The 24,941-nt window shown below is 38.4% G+C and overlaps 1 protein-coding gene across 1 annotated transcript in view; it reads left to right on the forward strand.

Moving 5' to 3' along the window:
* Positions 1-15,973, forward strand: part of Kon (chondroitin sulfate proteoglycan 4-like protein) — a 40,489-nt gene extending 24,516 nt beyond the window's left edge. Inside the window, exons 4-10 of the mRNA XM_071723696.1 lie at positions 3,854-4,448; positions 4,870-5,124; positions 6,308-6,505; positions 7,389-7,590; positions 7,784-10,501; positions 10,787-11,193; positions 11,371-15,973. Of these exons, the coding sequence (XP_071579797.1) occupies positions 3,854-4,448; positions 4,870-5,124; positions 6,308-6,505; positions 7,389-7,590; positions 7,784-10,501; positions 10,787-11,193; positions 11,371-13,329 (6,334 nt within the window). The 3' untranslated portion in view covers positions 13,330-15,973. The remainder of the gene's footprint in view (positions 1-3,853; positions 4,449-4,869; positions 5,125-6,307; positions 6,506-7,388; positions 7,591-7,783; positions 10,502-10,786; positions 11,194-11,370) is intronic.
* Positions 15,974-24,941: the final 8,968 nt, after the last annotated feature.

Here is a 24,941-nt window from a genome sequence, read left to right on the forward strand (position 1 = left end):
TGAGGCTTATGAGGCAAGTTTTAGCGGTAACTCTATCGCGCGCCATCACGTAAAATAAATACGTTGGTGCATGAATCCAATATCTTATGGTAATACCGCGGGAAATCCGTTTCTCTGAGGTCGACGGCGCGGCGGGGCTGCATAACTCGCATACTCTTGCACATAGTTGTATCTACATCCAAGCCGCATTCAAGTCATCGGTCAGGGAAGGCCTTTCATGTTACGCGACTCCTATACCACTCTCGTCCCTCGAGCAGCTTTTAACGATTAAATCCAATGAGAACGTTGTTACATCCTCGAAGAGCTCTCGGTAACAACTGTTTCAATCGCGAGAGTTACGTCACTGTTAACTCTCGCAATGAGACAGACAGCGATGCTTCGTCAATGGGGAAACACTTTGATCCCTCTTTTCAGTACGGCACAAGGACTTTCGACAAGGCGAAACAGTCGATTGGCCCGAAAGCTTATAACGATAAAGCTACTTAGTGCGCCAGCAATCGTTTGTGAAATTAATACTATTCACGATATAGAGTCGTGAGTCTCATAATTTTCACTAATGAATTAATTAGTATACAATATAGTATACGTGCAACTGGAGGGCAATTTTATTTAATGATAAATTCCGTACGATAACCGTAACTTGATTATATCCTTTCTCAGCGTAGGATATAATAATAATTTAACTAATAAATAATATAATAATTATTATATTAATTATATTAATTAACATAGTAATTATAATATAATATACATTATTGTATATAACTTATATTATATGTTATATGTAGGTACATACATATTATATTAATTACTTATAATTAATATAAACTATCATATTAATAAATTAATATAATAATTATCGATAAATTTAGACGTAAAAACGTATAATCTAATCCAGAATATACAAGTTTTTATAATCCTATAAAATTGAGAAAAAGAAGAATATATTTATGTTACTGGAATAGAAAGCTAGTCGACAGAATGTAACTAAAAATACACATAGATATATGTAATATTTTTTAAAATGAATTTTCGAGGCATACAAACGCGTCGTTTTTATCTGAGCGAAGTGGACATGTGCAAGCATATTGCAAGGTCTCCCAGGAGCAAATTGTGTACATTGTGGTTTCGTGGATTCCCGCGGTATATTTCAAAGGTATACCTATCTCAGAATAGAACCAGGACCTCGAAAGCCTCGAAATTTAATTATAAATTAAAAACTCAGCGAAGACCAGCGATGTTTACATTGAAAAACGTACATCCACTATATAGGATGATAGTAATTTCCAATAATGGCTACAGCAGAATATTAAGCGTCTTACGATCTATATTTTCACCTTTTTTTCTTGGTTATTAATTTTCTGCAAGAAGAATGACAAACTTTCTCTATTTGCGCGAATACAGTACGAAAATGCTAAGCACGTCCGAGGAGACTAAAAACTTGGGTGAGCCAGATGTGTCCTCGCTGTGCTATCCTGCAGTGAAAATTATTCGGGAGTATACTAAGAGGCGGAAAAACGGTTCATTTTCACACGAATGCGGTGTACGCCGAGTAAGCGCGGTTAATACCGACCTTCACATGCAGATAGTTAAGTCCTGGACGCATGGTTTGCCGTGTCTTGTACGTTCGCAGAAGCTCCGGCCGCGGGTACTCCGGGCTCTTTTGTTGTCCCGAATTAAAAGCATACTAGTCCGGAGTAGTACCTTAATTCAACACTTATCTGAGAAAATAAATGTTGGAACCTGTTGCGTTAATGCGGCTAAAAGCGAGACAAAAGGTCAGCCCGTTTTTTCGCGTAAATGTTTGAGAGAAACCGACTTCTCTTCTTCACATCGAACAGATACGTGGTGCATACCAGTAGATATCTCGCCGATAAACGGATAAGTAGATGGTCAAGGGGAATCGAATGGATGACTGGACAGTCGTAACTGTCTTCCTTCCGCGGCGTTCTTCGTGAAATCGACGTACTGTGAAGGTTTCGACGTGCGCTTTCTGAGTTGAATTGATCTGGAAGATTCAAGTGTCACGAGTATGCATGGTTCATACAGACGTTCGAGTAGTCTCCACTTAAATCGAGTGCACTTTTCATTTGCCGTTTAATCATTATTTAATTCATTGGTTTTCTTCCATTACGTACAAAACGTGAAATTGTCGTATTTAACATAAATCAAGTTATAATTTTTGTATCTCGTGCTTTTAGTGTTTCAGTTTCAATTTATATCGATGAAAATTAAAGAAATTACATAGAGAGGAGGGTCGGATGTCTTTTTGTAATTTCAACTGGAAATTTTTCCAACGGATTTAATTTTCACGAGTATCGATCGTTAACGTACAAAGGAACGAACATGTTATACTGCGCTTTTGGAAGCAAAGCATCGACTGATGAGAAACGTAGAGACACAAGCGGACCGTATTAGAGTCCTTAGTGTACCTCCAGCATGGTAAACAACTAATTGCGTTTACAATTCGCACAGGTACATGTTTGCTTACAACCGTTGCGAATTGTGTTGCGCAGTAAGACATTGACTAACATATCAGGTATTTTCATTAACTCCCGGATTTAACAGAGTTAAATGATGAGCTAATTCCCGATGAGATAATCATGATTCACATAATTAAACTTGGCTCGGAGAGCTTAATTATGATATGAGTATTCTAGTATCATATCAGATTTTTTCCCCCAACTGTTGTCGATAGAAGATAATGAAAGTGCAGAATGTAGAGGAATATCGTGATAGCGATGAAACGAAATGAAATAAATATATTAGAAATATGTGGTATGACTTTTTTGTGGTATTAGTATTTGTAACACAAATACAACGCGCAACAGTGATTTCAAAGCCCCGGTATACATTACTATCGCGTTATTGTATATTATTGCATCCTTCTGTTATGACGATGAAAGTCTACTCCGTTTTCGTAACCACCATTGTAGCACTTCGCTGTGATGTTACTTCAAAAGCAAAGTAATGAATCCACTCGCTGAAGTAAATAATCGGCTTTCGTGTTCGCGGCAGTCTCGGGCGTCTTCCCCGCGCAAGATACGAAAATCACTCGTCCCAAAGTTTCTCCGGGTAGAAGTCGACTGGAGCGAAATTTGATTTGATTACAATTATAAATTCACAGCGAACAATCTTCTTTCCCCCCTTCCCCCTTTCCTGCTACCATCGTTTGCCTCGCTCGTTTAACTCGCTCGTGTTGCACGAATAACGTTTCGCTTGTTTATCGCGTTCTGTAGCGAGGTCTGAACACCCGTACTGTTCCGAGAACGATGATTAAACGTAGAGCAAAACATACAATTATCTTGTAGAAGCAATATTCTTGAAGATTTAAATTATTACATCTTTGAATTGTAGGATTTTCACCGCTATACTTTTATAGCTCAACTATTCTTACAGAATTTTGTGTATCTCGTTGAAATTTGGTTACAATTCAATTCGTTTTTTTTTTCTTAAAGAATCTGTTACAGCTTTTCAATGAAATGCAGAATCGTCCAACGGTGTTACGCTTGATCGATGCATTTGCGAAAGTTTCTCGTTCGTAGTATATATATTACTTGACTGCATTAGTTGCAGCGCTTGTGAATCATACGAAAAAATCAACCGCAAAATTCTAATTCGATTGCTAAGATGTACGATAATAACGAAGTTTTCCGTTATTTGCTGCGCCGCGGCCGATGCACGCACGCGCGGCTTAGGTATCAGCGGCATTATCTGGAAGAGTATTCTCCATGGCCTCGTGAAGTCGTTGTGTAACGGCCGTAACATCAGACGAGTCCGATTCGGTTTGCGCAGCCCTTTCTTAAGGGGCAGTAACGAAGTTTCCTGCCAATTCCATCTTACGACTTTACAGATGGGAATTCGAGCTGAAGACCGGCGCCGACAGTGGCTTGTTGCTCTATAACACGGGGCAATCATCCTACGCCGATTACCTCGGCATCGAGCTGTTCGAGGGTAAGATTCGACTATTGATGAACAAAGGGAACGGTCCGACCGAGTTGACGCACGGCACTCCGGTGGCTGATGGCAAATGGCACAGCGTAATCGTGGATTTCAATCCGAGCGGTCTCGGTATCGCCGTCGATCGTCACGAGAAAACAATGGCCCTGCCTTCCGGCGGCAATCGGTTCCTCGACCTGGCGGACACCCTGTACATCGGCGGCACGGAGCTGAACAAACGCGCTCGGGCCCTGAGCAAGGGTCTCAGATCCGGCGACGTGAGTTACAAGGGCTGCATACGGAACATGGTCCTCGACAACCGGGACCTCGGCTTGCCGGACGTCAAGGTCAGCCAGGGTGTCGTCGTGAGTTGCGTCTGGGGATATCCGTGTATCGAGGCTGATCCCTGCGTATCCGGTGCGTCGTGTATGCAACTGGGCGTCAACTCATTCAGATGCAACTGCGACCAGTCTCTGTGCATCAAGTCGAATTACGCCGAGGACTACAAGGTAGATCAATTTTAATTGAGTTCCAATGACGCTCCACCTACTTGGCGAGGGTTACGTTGCGGTTGCGAGCTAATTATGTCACCGGCAACTAGCGTATGGATTTACGGAGAGATGCATAGCTAACTTAGTCAAGATATACTGCCTATATAGATTACTCTTTAATAATCATTGCGATGTAATTAATGTGGAATATTTAATTTTATTTGCATCTCTATTGCATCGATATCAATGAAAATTGAGTTTATATAACAATCTTTATTATTAAAATAATAAACAGCTTAATAAAAGCAATACACATATATATGTTCAATATTAGAAACAGCTATGTATAGCAAAAGAAATATATATAGATGTTGCTAATATTGAGATAAGACTAATATCTGCGTTCACAAAATAAGAAATAGATGTGGCGTCTTTGCAGATCTATTCGAACACCACCCTTCCAGTAAATTTGGAAATTCTCTCTCTGAGCCCTCTACTAGTTTCCGAGGGGGAGCACGTGTTAGTAACGAGCGAAAACATCGCGATGGTGCTTGACATCGCCAAATACGGCGTCGAAGAAACCGGTGTCACATTTACCTTGGTGACACCGCCAACTTACGGAACGTTAGCATTGGACCTCCTAACATCTCGGAATGACCACTCCTTCACGTTGCAAGACATCAATCAGGATAAGGTAACCGTTCAATCAGAGCCAGCCATCGATTTACTAAATCCTCTAATTAACGTTCAATTCCATTTCAAACTCGTCGCTCGATCGTAAGTCCGCGGTTGCGACAATTACTGCTATATTAGTGTCCACCCTTCGGTTACACGCGTGACGATAAAACTCGAAATCGCCGAGGAGTTTCGCGGGAGCACGTGTAAGAGGCGAAACTCGGTCGGCGTGCACCTGACGTTAATTAATATCAGGTGGACTAAACGCGGTCCAAGTCGGCTGACCGGGCATAGGCACGGAGAACGTGGAGAATCATGTGTTCTTCCAGTTCGTCATAGGACCACGCGCTGCTATACATAGTACACGCCATAAGGACTAACTTTAGAATCGTTAGCGGCGGGAACATGGGAGGGTCGGCCGACTTGTCGCGCTCTCACTCGTTTGCTCGCCTGCTCCTCCCGCTACCTACCCACACTCAATTTATCTAGCGACAGTGCTCTATTTATAAACCGCCCCGCCATCGCTCATTAATGGTTTTTCGTTAAAGATCGCGTATCGGCCACTTTTTATCCGCCGCGCCATCGTTTGTCGCGTATTACCAATTGCTTTCTAATCGTTAAAAAAAAAGAACGGGGGGAAATAAAGCTCGAAGTCTTCCTCTTGTCTCGGATCAGCGGTGGGGACGACGCCCACTCGATATGCTAATCGACGACTTAACTCCTGTCGCTCTAATTAATTTTGAATCGCGGTCGATCTCGAGTGTTAGATCAAACGCCAGAAAAGATAACACGAGCCAGGTACTCCGACGTACTCTCACATGATTAATTCTGATTCTGTAGCACGATGTAGTGTGTGTTTGCCGATTGAGATTCTCGTGAAACAGCGAGCTATCGCCGCGCAAGTTAAAGTTCACACGTTCCTTGTTGTATTAGGTTGCCGATATCGCGATAGATACATGACGGATTATTGATACTCGCGCGATTTCTTTCGTATGCAAATTTGCTTCGCCAACTGACTGCGCAAGCATGAAAAACGCGATCAGCGTCATTTGTTCTTAAATCTGCGCTCCATTGGCGCTTAGCAATAAAAATTTGCGTTAAATTCACGTTAATTCTCTGATTTCGCTGCATGCTGAATATTGCTGTATCAAGTTAGATATGACGTACAGCATTGTCCTTATGATAATTGACTTCTCCGACAGATACAGTATATGCACGACGGTAGCGAAACCACAGAGGACAGCATGATTCTGGAATTGACGTTGGTGGCCGGGACAGGCTATACGCTTCCAGGATACCTCCAAGGACGCCTCAGATTCCCTCTTCACGTTAATGTCACTCCTGTCAATGACCCGCCGTTACTCGAGATACCAACCGCGAAAGTGCTGCGTCTGGCCCAAGTAAGACACGAAAATAAACTAGTAAGCTCTTCTGCTTTTTTAGCCTCCCACCGAAACATTTTTCGTCAAGATACCGGCGACAATGTGATAATTCGGAACACGTTGCGTCTGTGGCTTGGTCGAAACAACCGGTAGTTCACCGCCACTCAACTAAATCAATTAATGGAGGTCAGATGAAATAGTAGCTTATTTGTGGCTCGTGCATCTTCGGAGAACGTGGCAATTTAGCCGCAACGAAATCGATTTAACTCGCTCGCGCGCCGGTCATCGCTCTTAATTAACTGCGCGTGTAAGCTCGAGGGTATGCGCGCGTATACATATATCATGCACGCGCATAACGCATATTTTTTTCTTCAATCCGCTTGCAAATTCTCGGAAGGGCAATAATCGCGGAATATGAAGACGGAAATTACAATTACGATATTTATGTTCATTTAACTTCATATGCATATGCCTCGAGGCGATTCCAATATAGGTACTAAGTACGCTACAGCCGTCTTAGCAAACACGAAAATAACAGCTAATTGTAATTACTAAACCGACCATTAATTATTTTTTGAAACTCTTATAAAAATGTGCGGACAAAAATAATTATCATGTTAACCAGTGCATAATAATATTAAAGTAAAAACAAGATTTTTTACCCATTTTCTCAAATTATCTTTGAATAGAAAAGATTGATTGATAACGAATATATTGGTATAAAATACACAAGGTGTATGTTCGCTATGCGTTTCATGTGTGTAGTGTTTTACGTCAGCGCGAAAATAACAGCGCAATTCTTCGCCAATTCGCTGAATCCTTTCATCCAATATGCCTGTGCAGCATTCGCCGGATGATCTCAGGCAAATATAAAATGTGCGAAAAACGCTGATATTTGCAGGGTACAAGAAAAACACTGACCAAGGAGCTAATATGGGCTATAGACGCCGACACCCCGTCGGAAATGCTGATTTATACGGTTTTACGAGCGGATACTGATGCGGGGCATATCGAAAGAGTTACTTATCCGTTTCGACCTATCGACACGTTCACGCAGGCCGAATTAATGCAAGGCCTCATCGCGTATGTGCATCGTGGAAACGGTAACGATTCATTATTATTAATCAACGAAGTGTTATATCATAAATTATAGCATATTTGTTTATCTTTTTATTTCCTTGTTGCGCGATACCTTTTATTTCTAATGTACATATAAAAGCAGGGCAATGAAGAATGTATGAAGCATTATATTTTCATCGAAAAGCTTTTATGAACGAAACGTATTTAATTTTTCAGCAAAACCGAACGCGATGTTGGGTTTGCAAGTGAGCGACGGCATCGAGAGCAGTCAGCCCGCGTATCTGCGCGTATCGGCTTACCCGCTGCAAATCAAGCTGACGCACAATACCGGGCTCATTGTGGTGCATCGTTCGTTCTCTTACTTGACACCGGCGAATCTCTCGTTCGCCACAAATTCGGATGACAACACCATTGACATTCGTTACGACGTCGTCTCGCCGCCACAATTCGGTGTTTTGCAGAAATTGAAGGACGTTTCGAGCAGTTGGGCGAACGTAGACCATTTTACCAGTCGGGACGTGGAATTGCACACCGTTCGTTACCTTCACAACGTCGGCAGTCCTAATCAGGACGAGTTTAAATTTCAAGCAAGCGTGCGCGAAGTGAAGACACAGCAGACCTACGACTTTCGTATTACCTTCATCGACCTCGAGCTGAAGGAGACCAGAAGGATGCCTGTTAATTTTACCAATACGTCGAACGTCACTATCACGAGCAACCACTTGAGGTACCAGACGAATCCGCTAGTTACGTCACCAAGTAAGATCGTTTTCACTCTGATAACGGGACCAAGATACGGCAATTTATTTCTGTTCGATCGTAAACTCGTGACGGACGATACCTTCACGCAGGAAGACATCGAAGCCGATAGACTGAGCTACCGTCTGTTCGGTAGGTCCTATTCCAATATCCTCGACGAAATAACGTTTAAAGTTAACGCGCCTCAATGCGTCGATATACACGCCAACTTGAAAGTTCGATATTATCTTGGCAAGAACAGCAAATCGCTCGAGGGCATGGAGAATTTGAAAGTTGACGAGGGTTCAAAAGTACCTCTGAGAATCACACACGTGAATCCGAAGGAATACGGAATATCCTCTCTGGTGTACAATCTAACAGTAAAACCGAATCACGGTTGGCTCTCCATCGCGAACAGTTCGATATCGCAGGATCGAAAAAATGTCTCATCTTTCACATTCGAAGACGTATTGACGCAAACGATATATTACGTGCACGATGATTCGGAGACAAAAGAGGATTCCTTCGAGTTTGTGGCAATGTCCGTGAATTCCACAGATTTTATGTACATCGGGAAATTTCGAATCGAGATTATCATGAGAAACGATAATCCGCCGGAGCGAACAGTCGATCGAATTTTTCACGTCGTGTCGAGAGGCGAAAAACTGATAACCAACAAGGATCTCGCGTACATGGATAAGGATATTGGTACTAGAGCGAGCGAGCTTATTTACACTAGGAAGGATGCCCAGAAAAGTGAGTTATACAGGGTGACCAATCCCTCGGTACAGATACGCGAATTTTCGCAACAAGATATTAACGACGGTATGATACTCTTCCGGCATCAGGGGGATGAACGTGAGAAAATTGAATTCGACATCACTGACGGTCACTTTTCCAGGACTGGTGTTTTCGAAATTCAAGCCAGCCCGCCGTACATCAAGTTACGCGAGAGCAACGGGTCGGACGTTCAGTTTAACAAATCCGTGGTGCTCCGATCGAAAGACTTGGAAATAGAAACGAACGTGTATGTCACGGAGAAGGACGTAAAGTACAGTGTGTGGGAGAAACCGAAGCATGGCGTACTAATGAAGCATGGTAGAGAGTCAAGCACTTTTACGGAGGATGATCTGAAGCACGGTAGTGTGTTGTATAAGCATCTGGGTGGATCTTTAACAAAAGACACTTTTAGATTCAAAGTGTTTGTTAAAGGCGCGGACGCTGATGATGCGTTTACAATCAGAGTCTACCCGGAGAGCTATTGGGAATCGTTGATTATTCAAAATAATAAGACGATATTCGTCGAAGAAGCCACGAGCGTTCTGCTGAATCGGAAGAGTCTCGAGATAATGCATCCTAAAATATCGCCAGCCGAAATCGTTTATTTCGTGCGAGAGTGGCCGCAGAATGGCTACCTGGATCTGCAGATCCACGACGAGCACAGCGAGGAGATGAGGGAAGAGTACAGCGGTAACGCGGTGAAGCATTTCGAGCAGAGTCTGATAAACGACAATCGCGTCTTCTACGTTCAATCGGTGATGAATCAGACGAACGATCGTTTCCTCGTAGACGTTACCAACGGTATTACGTGGTTACGCGGTCTATGCGTGAATTTCGTGATAGTGCCAGAGAAACTCTACGTCGAGGCGAGGAGCCTCACAGTAGTGGAAGGGAAAGGCGTGATACTGAGTGAGACGAACTTCTTGGTCGTAACGCCGTATTACGCCGGCAAGGTATCGGATTATAAAGTAGTGGAAAAGCCGAAGCACGGTACGATTCTCGATTCTACGAAGAACACCCAGGTAAAGAAGTTTTCACAGAAGCATCTGAACGCCGGAGTCATATTGTACAAACACAACGGGGACGAATTTTTGAGCGATTCCTTCAGGATGGTGGTCACCGCCGGTGATAAGTTGAGCGAGCCCTTTGACGTACAAATTATCATTCAACCCGTTAACGACGAGATTCCTGTGTTAGTGAATAGAACTAAGCTAAACGTTTGGCAAGGCGGATCCGTTATTTTGACGCCGACAAACTTAGCGGCTGTAGACAACGACACTGCCCCGTACGATATAACATTCAACATTACTGGTGTGAGAAATGGATATATCTCATTAATCACTTCACCCGACGTGGATATTTATAATTTTACGCAGAGTCAAATCGATGAATCACAAGTGGTATTCACGCACACGAGTAAGTATATTACAATATTAATTTAAAATATTAATTTTTAAACAGACGGGCTATCTTGCTAAAACTTTCAACATTATATACATGTAAATATAATGTTAAATACTAATTATATAATTATATGCTAAATTATACATAAAATAAATGCATAATAATTTTAAGAATTTGCAATACAAGGCTGTTTTAGAAAATTAAACTACAATTATAATACTTTTTAAAGTAATAATATTGCAATCTCAATACGAGATATCGTATAAAAAAGTGAAAATGTATAACATTTTTTTTCAGATGGATCCGACGGCGAGTTCAATTTTATTTTAAGCGATGGTGTACACACGACAAAGTCTTACACGATTATGGTCGCCACAAAGCCAATTCGTCTGAACATCGAACACAATATGCCCCTTAATGTCTTCCCCCTTACTAGGAAATTAATATCAGACAAGCTCTTATTAACGACGTGTTCTGACGAAGCGAGGGAGATTAGATACACTGTGCGAAATGGGCCTCATTTAGGCAAAGTTATAATGGAGACAAGTGAAGGGGTATGGCTTGAAGTCGAGCGATTTACTCAGAGAGATATAAACAATAGCAAAGTGATTTACGAGCACACCAAGCAGTTCATGGACCTTGCGGCCAACGACTCTTTCACATTCGACGTCGAGGCGCACTTCACTGGAACTTTAACGAATCAGGTAAGAGAATAAAAAAATCTATTATAAATATATTATCTTCTATTACGCACTTTATAATTTATAAAAGACGGCGTTTATACTTTTAGTTAAGAAATTCAAAGTCTTTGATATTTAAAACTTAAGATTTTCGACAAGCAATGTTACTTTATCTCTGATAATCTACTTTTTGTCTCGCAGTTTTTCCAAATAGATATATCAGTTTCGAGCGGGGGCTTGGATAGGTATATTTCGACGAAAAATGTGAGAGTCATAGAGGGTGGTTCCGCGGAAGTCATCATGAATATAAGCGGTATCGTGTCGTATCTACAAATTAATGCTGGGATCCCGAATCCGGCGGTATTATCGAGATTGGTTCATCAACCTAGTCACGGGCACGTGATGCTTCTACCGGACTTGAACGTGACTACTTTTACACAACCGCAAATCGAGGGTGGAAAAATCGCTTACTACCACGATCACTCGGACACCTTGGAAGACCGCATTCAATTTTCGTTATACTTGACACCCGGCCACGTGTTACTTTGCAACACCAGTATCCCCGTCGTCATCGAGCCGATCAACGATCAGCCTTTCAAACTCGTCACCAACAACCCGTTCATCACGGTCGTGCAAAATCAAAATCAAACCATCACTCGGGACAGCCTTTTGACCACAGATCCCGACACTCCGTCGGAAGAAATTATGTACGACGTGATTTCGGAACCGACATTCGGCAGACTACTGCTTTTGCCGTTCGATCAGAACACTTCGGAAGTGCGCCCTGTGGCAAAGTTCACCCAATATGACGTGGATTCTAATCGAGTGGTGTACGAACACAATGGAACGTTGCAGACCGTTTCTATCTACTTCAGGGTCTGGGATGGCGCATTCACTCCGATATATACCGTCTTTAATGTCCACGTTTTAGCTATACGATTGAACGTGACGGTACCCGGGCCGGTGACTTTGCAGCAAGGCTCGAACGTGGCGCTTATCTCGGAGAACGACGTTAAACTCGACACAAATGCGCGTCAAGACCTGGTGATCTACGACATTACGACACTTCCGAAACACGGAATATTGTATGTACGCGACGGCGCCGCGGTGACGTTCAAGCAGACTGATCTGCTGTCGAAAAGCGTGATGTTCATGCAGACCGACATGACAGTGTCGAACGACAGCTTGGAACTGTCGGCGCGATTGAGCGGCTTCGAGCAGAAGCACATACGGGTGGAGATCAAGGTCGTGCCTCTCATGATCATGAACTCGATGACGGCGTTGGCGGGCGAGAAGAATCGAATAACTCTACAATATCTGGACGCGACACCCCTAGCGAAGTTAACGACCAGCAATCCCCATTACACCATTGTGAGAAAGCCGAAATACGCGAAGATCAAGAGGATTATCAGGAGCTCCTCGTCGTCCGGCGAGAAGAGAGGCGCGCGCGAGCGAGAAGTGGCGCGTTTCTCACACCAGGAGATTATCTCCGGGGTGATATATCTGGTGTGCCGAAAGATACCGTCGATCGACGGTGTCGCGGACAGCTTCAGCTTCATCCTCGCGGCATCCATCTTCCAGCCGGCCGTGGGCGACTTCGAATTCCACATTAAGCTCGACATAGACGACGACAATATCACTCTGGGCGGCCCGATGGATCCGGTCGGTCACGAGGGCGAGATGGCGATCGCGCCGAACATGAGCAACGATTACCTGCTAATCCTCGGCATGTTACTCGGCGTGTTCCTCCTCGGCGTGGTCGTGATTATCACGATCAGGTGTCGGCACAACAAGTACAAGCACGCCGAGGAGGAGAAACCGGAAGCCACGCCCGCTGTCGGGGTGATGCCGCTTCCCAGACCACCGGATCATCTGATGCCCGCCACCCCGCATCTAAAGCCGTTCGGTAACGATCACAACAGCGTGACGGCCAGCACGCCTCTGCCGATGTTGCCCTCAACGTTACCCCAGTGTAAAGTGATACCCTTGAGCCCTCTGGAAAGCGGTTCGGAGGTCGACATATCCGCGAGATATCCCTACGGCGTAGCGGACGGCGATGAATGGAGTAGCTTCGATACGTCCGATCTACCTTGCCAGTCGGCCACAACTCAAAGGACCAAGAAGAACCCGTTGCTGAGGAGGGATCAATACTGGGTCTAGCAGGAGAGAAACACGTTGCGGTTTCCGCGAAGAAAGCCGTAGCGTTTCTTGATGTGTTTTACGCGCAAATTGAAACTATCGTGGATATCATGGACTTGATGTGCCTAAGGAAAGTGAAATCTGCGAGTTTATGGAAATCGTTCGTCGAAATCATCGCGCCGGACACGTATATCGAATAACAATGAACTACGTTCGATGTGTTTTGGTGGAAAACTCGGTGATCGTCGGCATCCGATCTCGATGCATCTCGATTCTAATTAAAAGAAGCAAAGGGGAACTCTTAGACTATAGGAGAGGTCCTATGGATCGAAAAGGATCGATGATCGATAATTCGCGGTCCGGGATAGTTCGCAGTGTCTCGTGTACTATATTAGCCTATAAAACAATATAAACGGGAAACCTAGATCTTCTTGAATGTCACGACTATCGCCGCTATCACGAGCTCAATGTGCCTAAGAAATGTCTGACTCTGCTGACATTCTTTCCATTAATCACAATACGTCGATTTTTCGTATGTCCACCCTACTTCCCTCTTCCTTCCGGCGGATTGAAATAAATTCGATCGTTGAAAAGGCAGACCGACTGTTCGCTAAAGCAAGACTTTTACGACAAATTCAATTCTGATTCTAAGCGAAATGTCCGTCGGTTTACTGGCTCGTTCTAGAGTGCAGATTTTCAGAAAGATTTTATGTTCCTTTACCTCCTTCCATTTTTACACCTTTTGTAAATCTAGGATAGTAAGGTCGTTATATAAAAGTGGCATTTATCGATCCCTACTGTCGTAAGTTCCGGATAAAAATCAAAGCATTAAGATTAAAAAAAAATGGAACTTTCGCTCTTAAGCTATTATTATAAACAAAGGAAACATCGAGTAAGCGGGATAATACAGGAACTTTATGACACTGTAAAATGATTAAATATACATAATGTAATCGAAAATATATATATGTTCCTGTTACTTGTTACTTGCCACCAAAGAACGCAAAACAAAATGCATTTATATTAACAGCTATTCAAGTTTTGACATATCTTTTTATACCGCCGTATTGTCAAACTTTCATTTTCCTCCGATATAGATCTCATATACACAATCAATTCATTCTATTGTTTCTCCGACTGTTTCGATGTTGCTCATATTGTGCATTAAATAAATGTAAATTGACTATTAACATTTGCTCTTTTTATGGCAATATAATAATATATATTTTATCTTTATGTAGCGACATACATTGATCACCGTTCTTATTAAAAATGTGCCGTACAACAGATCGACAACTCTTTTCGATTGATTATGTTATCATCAATAGTAAAAGCGATTGATCGATGGCGTCATGGTTATTTTTACGAAATTTCGTCTTTTTGTCACATTTTTTCACGACGAATCGTCATGACGATTATCTCGGATGGAATTAGAATCTGTAGAATCTACGGAACTTATACAATTCTCATCCGTTTCTGTGCAAGCTTCAACGAGCGATAGACACTAGGCGACGCCAAATAAGACGATTACTTGACGTATTTTCAATGCGAATTAGCAGTAACGGTCGAAGTCTATAAGCTGTTTTTTACACGAGTGAGAATAGATCTTTTCTACTACGAATCGTTGACGCGCGGCGAGTTCGTAATTCATAAGCGATGAACGGGATTGTGCGTGCGCGATTTCAGTATTATCTGAGAAAAATTTATTAATAGAGGCGTGTTGACGACAATTCGTTGATTCTTAAGAAAAATTTTACGTTATGTTATCCTTGAATTCATGGTAATCTCAATGAATCCACTTTCAGCCAACGTCGAATAAATACGATAGTCCATGCTAAATTTTCTTTAGTTCACAACAATAATTGTACAATTAAATCAAATTAATACCATACGATAGGCACAATTATTAAATAAAAGTTATATATTAACGTGAACAATAAATGAAAATATAACAATTCCGGTCGAAGTATATAAATTAATTAGATTAAATTATAGATACTAAAATTTATATTTGAATAGAATTTTTAATGAGATTGTTTTTATGGCATAGCCGCGTAGGGGGATATTAAAAGATCTTTATATATTAATAAAATAATAATAATAATAATAATATAATAGCCTTAGCAAAAGCAATGAAAAGGCTTAAATTGTTTGGGATATGAAATTACAATGGATTGGAAATGAAATCTCGTTTGCGGAAATTCAAACAAATGTTCGGCTGAAAGTGGATTAATGTAATTTCTCTAAAATTAGAAGCGTATCTAATAAAACAATCTAATGTGAATGTTGATTATAGCGATCATAATGATATATATAAATATATATTATAATGCGTACAACACTCCTACGTAGAACGTGCTGTTCCATGAATTCATAGCATTAATAGATTCTAATTAAAAACATTTTATCGCGAGAGAAATCAAAGAGAGAAAGAGAGAGTGAGAAAGAAAGAGAGAGTGAGAGAGAAAGAACCCGTTCGTTGATTCATGAATATGTTAGAAGCGAACTGTTAGGCTTTTTTACATCCACCAAAAGTGAACTGATCCGAGTGCCAAACTTCTATAATCTATAATATATATAATTACCATAGGACTTGTATTTTCCCTGCCGACTGAATGCATTACTCTTCTAATTCTAATAAATTGAATGTGCGATGTTAAGTAAACACAGTCTGATTTATTATTTACTGTATTGCGGTGGCTTATCTTTTATTAATGTAATTATTTCATATTATTATTACCTGCGTAACTGAGGTCCCAAACAATATTCTCTCATATTAGTTCCATATACTTTTTTCCATTTTAATCTAATTTTTGTTATTGCAAACATAATCAGACGGTAAAAAATTCATTTAAAATATTTATGAATATATTATACGCAATTAAGATATACAAAAATATTTTCTTTTTCATTTAATTTAAATAATACCTTCAGCAAATAACAGAAAACTTAATTAATACGTCAATAAATTCAATAATTATAATCATTTTCGTGATACGTACGAGCATTTTTTATTTGTGCCAATTAATATTTGTCTGAAAAAATAAAAATGTGTGCACACATTTCACCCTATTTTACATATAGGATAAGGAGGGGCTATTTAAGACAGTTAAAGAAAAAAATCGGATAAATTTCAAGACAGAAAAGGGCTTTTTGACTTTTTGTTATGAAAATTTGTTTATCCAATTTTTTTCTTTAACTGACTCAAATAGCCCCTCCTTACCCTATTCGGAAAAAATGATAAAAAGGTTGTGAACAAATAAGTAACTTATTTATCGCTTAAGCTCACGGTATCGCTTAAGAATAAAATATCAGACATATGCATCTCGCAACTTGTTTCTGTAATAGCATAATGAAACTTTCGATGTCGATAAAATGCAATAATTTCCAGTTTCGTTCTCCACATATGTTATAAACAATAACGCGTGCATAAATCACATATTAAAATTTTCATTCTCTAATATCCGCATAAAAATTTGTTGGTTGTGTTTAACATGTTTATATTACCATCATAATTGCGTGATACTCAAATCAATATTGCCTGCAGCAATAATTTCTCGTGACTAATTTTTTCATATAAAACTAACTAATATGTCCCTTACGGAAAGAAACTACAGCGGATTACAGAAAATTATATTACAGGAACTACATAAAAGTATTACACAAAATTACAGACTGAAGTATTGTAATATACTGTAATATTTTCGTACTATACGCTCGGATTACAGGAAAATATTACAGGATTACAGGACTACAAGATTGCAGTCCTCTTAATACTAGAGGACACTGATTTCCGATATTCACCCGGCATAAAAAAAATTATTTTTTCCTTAGTTTTATTACTTTTTTATAACTAAATTTGTTTCTTAAGATGCAGTCTATGATTATAAATATTTTCTTGTATTTGAAAAACACACTCACCTTGGTGGGATTCGAACTCGGGACCTCGGGACCTCTGGATCGTGAGCCAACTGCCTTACGTGGTAGACTACTTCTTAATTTGATGTAAGTGTTATATATAGTCTACATATGTCATAACCAGCACAAATATATAATTTTTCAAAAATCATCTTAAGAAACAAATTCAGTTTAAAAAGAGTAATAAAATTTTAAATTGGATATATGATATAATATTTCTTAAAGTCGGGTGAATGTCAGAAACCAGTGCCGGCTCATTATGAAATTACTTATAAAATATGAAATTAAAAAATAATAAAATGTGGTTAAAAAGTGATACATTAAATCTAATAAATTTCAAACAATATTTATAGAAATAATTTATATATATACAGCTGCATTGAAGTAAAAGTATACTATATATGGAGGTGGAGGGGTAAAAACCACAGTGGTGTAACTCAAATTTTTAAAAATATTTTCTCGTGTGCATAGATGCAATCTGTACAATATATAAATTGCATCTATGCACGCGAGAAAATATTTTTAAAAATTTGACTTACACCACTGTGGTTTTTACCCCTCCATATATGATAAGACTCGCTATTTCAAATTTTATGGATTACTGGTAGCATTACGTTTAATACACATGTGTAGTAGTGTATTACACATTTTGTAGATTACATGTGTAGTCTACTACACAAGTCACTTACCACACGTGTAGTATATTACACATATAATGGATTACACGAGTAGTCTACTACACAAGTCACTTACCACACGTGTAGTATATTACATATATAGTGGATTACACGTGTAGTGGATTTCACCCTTCATGATTAGACGTGTATTCCATATTACAGGGATTTCACGCACTAAGTAATTACAGCGTGTAATAACTACAGATTATTGTGTTCCTTTCTGTGATAACTACAGGTGGTCCTGTAGTAACTACACAAGTGTAATATTTACTGGCTGTAGTTTCTTTCCGTAAGGGGTACTGTAGTAATTAAAGCTATGCCGATCATAAATGCGGTGTAGTTTGTCGAGTATAGTTGTTTTTGAAATATATAGCGAAATGAACGTATTACACGTCCGACAAATAAAAACAAAACATCTCCATGCCAAAAATTTAATAAAGACTCACCGAAAGTCACCGCCATATTGGAATCTTCAAACTCCATCCCTTCGGTAAGCGTGTGAGATCTCCTAAACAAAGATTATACATACAATTACATGTGAATTACATTGCGTTCTGCGATATATGATACAAATTGCCTTGAAGGAAACAACGGCGATTGCCATCATTGGCTTGTGGGATGTCTCGTAGCTCAGTGTGAGTGCGATAGATTAGTATTCTAAAGCCCCTTGCACAATAGGCGATAGCGCGCGCGCGCGATAGCGACAGCGACAAAGTTGCCGACGGCGCCGACGCCGACAAAGGTATAGCTTTGTCGGCAACCTTGTCGCTGTCGCTATCGCTATCGCTATCGCCTATTGTGCAAGGGGCTTAAGGGTCATGAGTTCGATCCCGATCATCCCATATATTCCTCTTTTAAAAAGAAAAAGAATTTTAAGAGTTCTAAGAACTCGAGATTACAAGGAGGATCCCCCCGATTAAAGGATGGATATTGATTAAATAGAGTGCGTATTTGTATCTCTGCATTGTCATGTAAAATAGGTTTTTGCAAGTTTTTCCCATACTTCTCATTCTGGAATTAAATCGTTTTTCCAATACACTTATGTTATGTAATTAGTATAATTAAATCAGATGTTATATGCAGGTTATGGGCTGAGTCCCTGGGTACTGCAGTTTGCCAGTTGATAGAATCCTTAAAATCCTTTAAAAATAAAAAAAATCCATCATTGCTGTAGATTTGCGCGTATTATCATCGTCAAGACAATTTCGACCATGGGTTTTGGTCCATCAATTTAGAAGAACCAAATGGTCGAAATGTCTTGACGATTAATCTGACCAAAACCAATGGTCGAATTTTCATGACGATGATAGCCAATTGTAATCGATTAAAGAGCTTTAATTGTTAATTAATTGTTGGCGGAATAAAAATTGTACTTTTTCGGTCAAATATATGATATTTAATAATTAATTCGAATATAAAAAATGATGATCGACGCGACTAATTATCCAATGTATACGTACTTGGCGATGATCCGAGTGCACTTCCGACTGAATTCCCGTTGCACTGCGAAAATAACGACGTACGCGAGAAGAACTTTGATTCCGGACTCCAGACAGGCGGAAGAGCATCGTCGACGCCGAGATCACGACGTTGGCGGACAATAGCGATTGCACGAGATTAACAGACTAACCTCGAAGGATATTTGATACTTGGCGAGATGCACTCGCGGGGCTAATTCTTCGCGCACGGGATTCTTTTAAGGGGATCCTGGACAGGGGACAATTACCGACAAAAACAGTCAAAGCTCGTTTTTTGAAACGGCTTTATAGATCGCAAAATTCTTTTACAGGAGTAAAGTATAGGTACTAATGAAGAGTGGGAATATAAAAAATTAGTGATAATCGAAAAAAAATGTAAAAATGCTGTTACCTCATAACCATATTTTCTAATATAAACAGTTGTATAAGTTATATGTACGAAATGAAATGTTTCCACTCTTCAGAATACGTGCACAAACAATAACGTACCGTTGAAATTGAGATTGAAAGCCTGGAAAAAAAATTAGAGCTTCGAAGAAATCGTGTATATTTTTCACAAAAATATACACGCAGGCTAGTAAGCAGAGATGGCGCAGCAATCGAACAAAGACAGATGTCATTTCGTTAGACAAAGACAGATATAGGAAAAACAAAATTAGAAATGTTGACATTATCGACATCGAGGAAATTCGGCCGTCACTCCAGCATCCCCTTAAACAGTGACCGCGAAAGATATGGAAAAGATTCGAACCCGATACGCGGCTCGCGTACCCTGACTGCGATGTCTGCGATGTGAAGTGCAACATGGCAATTCTCTGAACAGCGAAACGGTTGACGGAGCGGCAACTTCAAGCGGGTCCGTTGGGCCCACTTTATTTTAGCGGCACTTTCTGCACTCGAGATGTAAGATAGGTATATGTTTAATCCTTTCAAAAGATAAGAAATGAAAATGAGCGCAACAAGCGCAATTGAAGTGTACGAAACTGCTATTTAACGGAAAATATAATACGATATGCCCTTTTTATATTTTATAAAATAATTCAGAATTTATTTATTTTTCAAAATTTTAAGTTTGAATTTAGTGTGATGTAGTGTTCGTGTGCATACACAGCTGACATACACAAATAAATCAATTCAAAATTCTGTTTCTGACTGTAATCTGAAAAATAATGTCAGAAAATAAATGTTTACGCACCAGCTCGCGCAGAAGCCAGGTCTAATGATTTGATGAGGGAACTAACACGAAACCAAATAGTGGACTGCTCAGAGATTGTGTATTCGCAAAGAAATATATACCAATGGAAGAACATATATCATACAAATAAATAGAATGCAATAAAGTAAGCTGTTTCTTATATAATGCAAAGAAAAAGTAATTAGTCGTAAAGATCCCTTCCGTGATATTTTGTTACGTATCTGTCTCTTAGTAACACTTATTTCAAGAGCATGATTTTCGTGTTGTATACAACACTGAGTTGAAGATGATACGTATCTCGAATTATCTGATTTTGATGTCCTGCAGATTTTCAGGAGACTAATCGTTTTACTTTTATCCAGAAAAGGATCTTAATTGTCAAACATGGATAATAAACACAATATATATTAAGAACACAGAAATAATATAAGAAATAAGACGAATAGACTTAATGTGCCAACTCAATTGGTCTCTGATATATAATCTTTTAGAAAACAACACTACTCAGTTTCCAAAACTCGTTGATCGATCAATAACCAAGAGACAATAATATGATAACTATTATTTCTCAATCTCAATTAACAATAGAGTATATGCAATGTATAGCATTATTCATTAACACTGACACGTTAAGTCCGTTCTTAAATAAGCAAATATCGCTCAAATCATGATATCTAAATTCTACCTTAAAGTAATCGCTAATGAAACGCTCGCACGAATTTATATGAACTTATCTCTTATCTTCGTTATAAAGAAAACGCTCGTAATAATGTTAAAGAAACGCAAACGACAGATTTGTACTTGAATCGTGTTAAACAATTAATGAAACGCTTGTTTACAAAAAAGAAACGATTGATTTGATCACACTCAAGTATGTAAAGATTAATATAACGTTGTTAATGAAAAGTATTATCGTTACATATAATGAATCAAATAGAATATTAAAGAAACCTTATCGACGATCGCCATTTTAACCAGAGAAATAGTTTAGAATTATAGTTACTGAGCTCAGTATTTTTAACAAAGTCTAATGAATCCAGAGGATTTATCTCGTCGTCTTTGTAAGAGATGAATGATTCTCTCGTCGTGCTCTCGGATTATCTGGAACCAATGATCGGAAACGTGATATGACCATGCGGTCGATTCAGCGCTAGATCGAAATCTAACGTATTCTCAGAAACGATCATTGGTTAAAGAAAAGGAAATTGACTCGTTACCTTAGTACTGTCGACGACAGTGATTACAGTCTCATGATTTACGGCCTCGATCAAGTTAGAAATAAGGGCCTTCTCTCGAGTGTAAATATTGGTCGTGTTACCAATCTCGCCAGAGCTTTCCAGAACTTTCCAGTAGAATCTGCGTCGTCGTTTACCGTCTCTCTCTCTCTCTCTTTCTGTTCTTCGTTCGGTAGAATGGTGGATTCTCGATATTGAATGTAATACGGCCTTTCAAAGGCGTACCGTCCTCGTCGTACAGATATTGATGCTTCAATCTATAAGTCGTGAGTATACGAAATTTACTAATAGACACGGCAACTCTTTATGACGCAACCCATACAGCATGGAATATGCAAGAAATGTGCTATAAACAATCTATAAATATTTTAATATTCCACGGGTCATTCAGAATATTCTGTAGAAGTTCTATAAATATTCCATGAAATTTTGTCTATTTGGAATATGCATAGAATATTCTACAAATATTCTAATAAATCTAGTACATTTAAAAAATGCATAGAATGTTCTATAAATATTTTGACAAATATAGAATATTTGAAATATTTACAGAACATTTTGTTAATATTCTTAAACATTTATAGCATGTGCTATGAATATTCTAAGAAACTTTTCTAGAATTGCTATGAATATTTCGATAATAATCTGTAAACATTGCGATGAACATGAAATAATCAGAATATTAATAGAATATTTTTTACATATTAGTAGAATATTTTTAAAATAATCTATAAACATTTTAGGAAAAATATTGTAAACATTTTAACTAATCTAGGAATATTTAAAGAATATTTTGGAACATTATATAAATATTCTAGAAAACATTAATAAAAACTTTTTAGAAATTTTTCTGCAATATTTATAGAATATTTCGTGATTTTCTTGAAGTATCAACAATGGCTGGATTCGGGGAGCGCGCTATTTGCTTATTCTATCCTTGTTTTACACCCGATGAGCGATAAAGATAGAATGATGCAATAGCGCTAATAGCGCGCTCCCCGAACGCAGTCAATATGTTATGCATATTTCAAGAATATTTTATGAATATTCTGCAAACGTTTTGCGCATATTCAATCCTAGAACCTCCATAACGATCGAGATAATAAGAAAACAAATATGATAAGTATCTGTCAACCGTAGAAATCAACATTAATAAAAAATTTTTGGAATAAATATAATTATTTCAATGGAGTATCTGCACAAGCAGGTATGTATCTATACAGGTAGAAAGTTGCCACTGGTCTCCCGTAAAATTTGATAAAAATTTAGTATCTACGTTAATCGTCGTGATTACTGTAAGCGATTTACCACAGTCTTCCCTCTAACTTCGGACCTACCCATACAGCACAAAATGTTTTTAAAAAATATTTTTGAATATTTCTATAAAAATATTACAAGAAATATTTTAAAATGGTTTTAGGAATATTTTAAAAAAGTTAAAAAACCTTTTGTGATAACATTTTTAAGAATATTTTAAGAATCTTTTAAAAATATTTATAAAAATGTTCTTTTTTATCACCCAGACAATATTTTCTTAAATATTTGAAATATATTTTTGAAATATTAATTTAAATCTACATATTTATTGTTTTATAATTTTGTTCCAAAATATTTAAAAATATTTTAAATTTATTATTGGTTCCATAATCTTTTTTTTTTAATATTTTTAAAATATTATGAAATATTCTTAATTAAAAGATGCATAGTAGCGCATCTTTCCGTGCTAGTTTGGAACGACGCCGCTAGGCGGCGCATGATGGTAAGACTAACTCGTAAGTAAATTTCAGTTGAGGGCTAATATAAGCAGGTCTCTGGCGAAGCAAGAGTATGACATTCGCAAGATATGTATATTTTTTAAATATCAAAATGTACCTATATTATTTTACAGATATTAAAAAAATTTTTCAAACATGAAACACACAATTATTGCTGATTGAGTTAAACATATTTTATTTTTTAACCCTTATGTGGGCAACCAATATTTCTAAAAATATTCTCGAATAATCTACAAATGTTTGTAAATATTCCCAAATATATTAAGAAAAATGTCTGTATTCCAAGTTGTTTTAATAAATTCACAAATATTCACAAATATCCTATAATTGTTTTATAAATGTATACAAAATATGCGATACTCCATTTTTAATGTTCCTAAATTAATCTATAAATGTTCCATAAATATATTTTGCATATATAAAAAAAATTATGGATTATGCGGAAATATTTATAAAACATTTGTAGATTATTCGAGAATATTTACAGAAATTTCTAAGGACATTCAAAGCGGGACATTACACGTTCTTTGCACATTTATAGATCATTCATAGAAAATTTATGAATATTCTAAAGAATATTTATAGAACATTCATGGAATATTTCATGCTGTATGGGTCTCTTGAGTGTGATAATAAGTTAGTGATATTTAATAAATACTAAATGTATTAATTCATACTCTGAGCCATTCCATTCATTGTATACATGTGCAGCCTACGGACTACGGTTCCCACGCAATGCGTTCTTTGCATCCCTGGCGAAAATAAGAAGCTTTATAAAGCGTTGACAACCGTTCGATCAGGGTTTTTTAAAGAGTTTATACGCTTTTAAACTTTGTAAGAACGCTTACACAACGCCGTTAGGTTTTAAACGTTTTTAAAACGTTTATCAAGCGCTATACCCTTACGAAAAAGTAGTACTAGCAATCAGTACTCAGTACTGAGTGATCAGTACTCGTAGTATTGAGAGTATTAGTATGTTAATACTCATGAATACTGCAGAATGGTCAGTACTGTGTCTGTCAGTGCTTACAGTACTGGCAGTACTACAAGCAATAATACTCATTCTTATTCATTCAATCATGTCATTCAATAGTACTTCAAAGTATTGAAGTGGTCAGTACTTTATCAGATTAATATTCGGAGTACTATCATGATAGTACTGCCAGTACTGTAAGAACTAATAGGCACAGTACTGACCATTCTGCAATATTCTTGAGTATTAACATACTAATACCCAATCAGCAGACAATGTTTTTTAAATGTGTTTTTAATATTTATTTTTTTTTAATTATACATTTGTACAATTCATTGTAAAAATAATATTTATTTAATGTTTATTAAATATTTATTTCACA

The sequence above is a fragment of the Temnothorax nylanderi genome, unplaced genomic scaffold (assembly GCF_030848795.1).
Source record: "Temnothorax nylanderi isolate EJ_2023f unplaced genomic scaffold, tnyl_v1.0 TNYL_tig0637_pilon, whole genome shotgun sequence".
In the NCBI taxonomy this organism is placed as follows: domain Eukaryota; kingdom Metazoa; phylum Arthropoda; class Insecta; order Hymenoptera; family Formicidae; genus Temnothorax; species Temnothorax nylanderi.